At 40.9% G+C, this 2,468-nt stretch overlaps 1 protein-coding gene across 1 annotated transcript; it reads left to right on the plus strand.

The window, feature by feature from the left end:
- Positions 1 to 257: 257 nt before the first annotated feature.
- On the plus strand, positions 258 to 2,150 carry LOC127129822 (uncharacterized). The gene is made up of 3 exons (XM_051058943.1): positions 258 to 1,353; positions 1,399 to 1,606; positions 2,030 to 2,150. Exons 1-3 carry the CDS (start codon positions 258 to 260, stop codon positions 2,148 to 2,150), a joined length of 1,425 nt encoding a protein of 474 aa, XP_050914900.1.
- Positions 2,151 to 2,468: the final 318 nt, after the last annotated feature.

Here is a 2,468-nt window from a genome sequence, read left to right on the forward strand (position 1 = left end):
ACCCTAGATTTGGTTGCGAAACCTTGTCTTTTCCTCTCTTCAGGTTTTCTTCAATCGTTTCCTTTCCCTCCTTTGGGATAAATAACGAACGGTGGCGACTCTTCTGTTTCTCCTTTTTTGCCGGTTGTTTTTTTCGCCTAGTTGCGACAACACGCTACCCCCATAACCCCATTACCTACTCCAACTATTCCATCTTCCTTTTCCTTCTCCACAAACCTCTGCTAGGGCAACCTTACTTTTTCCAGAAAAACTCCAAAATGTCACAACATCAAGATACATCTGCTTCTAAAAATACTAAGTATACTCCCAAATTTAGTGTTCCTCCCATGGGCGTCCCTGATGATGAGATTCTAGATGTTGCTCCTTTCTCTGTTATTCCCGCCGTGGACATTGATTTAAACCAACCCATCTCCATTGATGCCTTTGCTTCTGCATGTTCCAATCAAGGTAATCCCTCTAGTGTTCCGTCTGGTTCAACTCCTGTCACTAAGTATAAGGAAAGAACACACTATACTAATCGTGTTATAAGAGACATAATTACTAGAATTCTTAATGAAGGCCACTCTGTGAAGGGGGTTTCTACTCCCCTTGCTCAAATGTATCCCCCTCCTGAGGTTGAACAACCTAGTGGTAAGGGTGATGATTCCTCCAGTTCTGAAAAGGCCTTGGTTGCTGAAGGGTTGCGCTCTCTAGGGCAAACCATGTCTGACAAAGGGAAATATGTGGCCTCTAACACGGCTAATGCTTCCCACTTTGAGAAACATGATTATGCAAATGTTGTGATTGATCTAGAGGATGGTAGCTCTGATGATCAAGAGGAAAGCTTGATTCATCACATAAAGCCAAGTGTGGCTAAACGCATGAAGACTCGCAAAGGAAAATCTATGGCTAAACTTATGCCAGCTAGAGAAGCTAAGAAGACTGTTGTCATTGGTCCCTCCAAACCATGGAGCAAGGTTGAAATAAAGAAGAGGAAGGTCAGAGATGATTCTAATCCTGAAGAGGATGTTGAGGAAGATGTCCCTGACATCTCGCCTGCGAAGAAAACTACTGTTAGGAAGTCTCCTGTTAAAGTACTTGTTGTTCATTTGGATAACATCTCCTTCCATCTTGAGGATGGAGCTGCTAAGTGGAAATTTGTGATTCAGAGAAGGGTAGTTGTGGAAAGGGAATTGGGAAAAGATGTTTCTGATGTCAAGGAGGTCTTGGACCTGATACAAGTTGTTGGGCTTTTGAAGACTGTTGCTGGGTTCTCTCAATGCTACGAAGATTTAGTCAAGGAATTTATTGTTAATATTCCTGAGGATATTTCTGATAATAGCAGCAAGGAGTTCTACAAGTTTTATGTAAGGGGTAAGTGTATAACATTCTCTCCTACTGTTATTAATAATTTTCTAGGCAGAAATAATGAGGGTGCAGGAGAATTAGAGGTTACAGACAATCAAGTCTATAGGGAGATTACAGCTAAGCAGGTGAAAGTTTCTCCTTTTAAAAAGCATCTTCCTGCTGGGAAGTTGACTATCAAGTATGCTATCTTGCATAAAATAGGAGTTGCTAACTGGGTCCCTACCAACCATATCTCCACCATTGTTAATACTCTTGGGAGGTTTATTTTTTATGTTGGGCCAAAAGTGAAATTTGACTATGGTAGATATATGTTTGATCAAATCATCAAGCATGCAACTGCTAATGCAGTTAAGCTACCAAATTCTTTTCCCTCTATGATTTGTGAAATTATCTTGAATCAACATCCTAGTATTCTATGCTCAAATGATTTACCTAGTAGGAGATAACCAACTTTGTCTGTGCACTACAAACTCTTTGAAGGCAGTCATGTCGAGGATATTGTCATGACATCTTCCATGAGGAGGCCAATCTCAAAACTTGGAGCAATTGCTGAGCTTAAGGAGACATGCAAAGAGCTAGGTGAAGGGATTAGGGTAGCCACAACTAGATAACAATCTTTGGAAGCCTTGATTGAAAGCTTGGAGTAGGATGAGGGTGAAAATGTTGAACATGCTAATGTCAGCCATGAAGAAGAAGCTGAAGCCCACACCTCTAGTGAGAGGTCTGCTAACAATGATGATGCGGGTGGCAATTCTGCTTCTGGTGCTGCTGAAGAGGCTGCAAACTCAAGCTCTACTGAGTAGCTCTGTTGGCTTTGGTCCCTCTTGTTTTGATGGTTTTCTTGGTTTTTTGGTGGATTTCTTTGTATGTGTTTTTGTTTGTTTCTCAGAATACTTACAGTTGTGTATGTACTTGGTGATGTAACTCTTTAACTTCTGGTATTTCTGTTAATGACTAGATAGACATTTATTTTGTCTCTTTGGTCTCTTTTGGCTAAAAAGGGGGAGAAGTAGCTATAGATGTAGCTGAGTATCTAGGCTTAGCTTTGTAGTATTATTGTTGCTCTGCTTGTTTGATACAGTGGGAGAATTCTGGTGTTTATTTGTTTGGTACAGGGGGAG

Source organism: Lathyrus oleraceus, chromosome 3 (assembly GCF_024323335.1).
Source record: "Lathyrus oleraceus cultivar Zhongwan6 chromosome 3, CAAS_Psat_ZW6_1.0, whole genome shotgun sequence".
Taxonomy (NCBI): domain Eukaryota; kingdom Viridiplantae; phylum Streptophyta; class Magnoliopsida; order Fabales; family Fabaceae; genus Lathyrus; species Lathyrus oleraceus.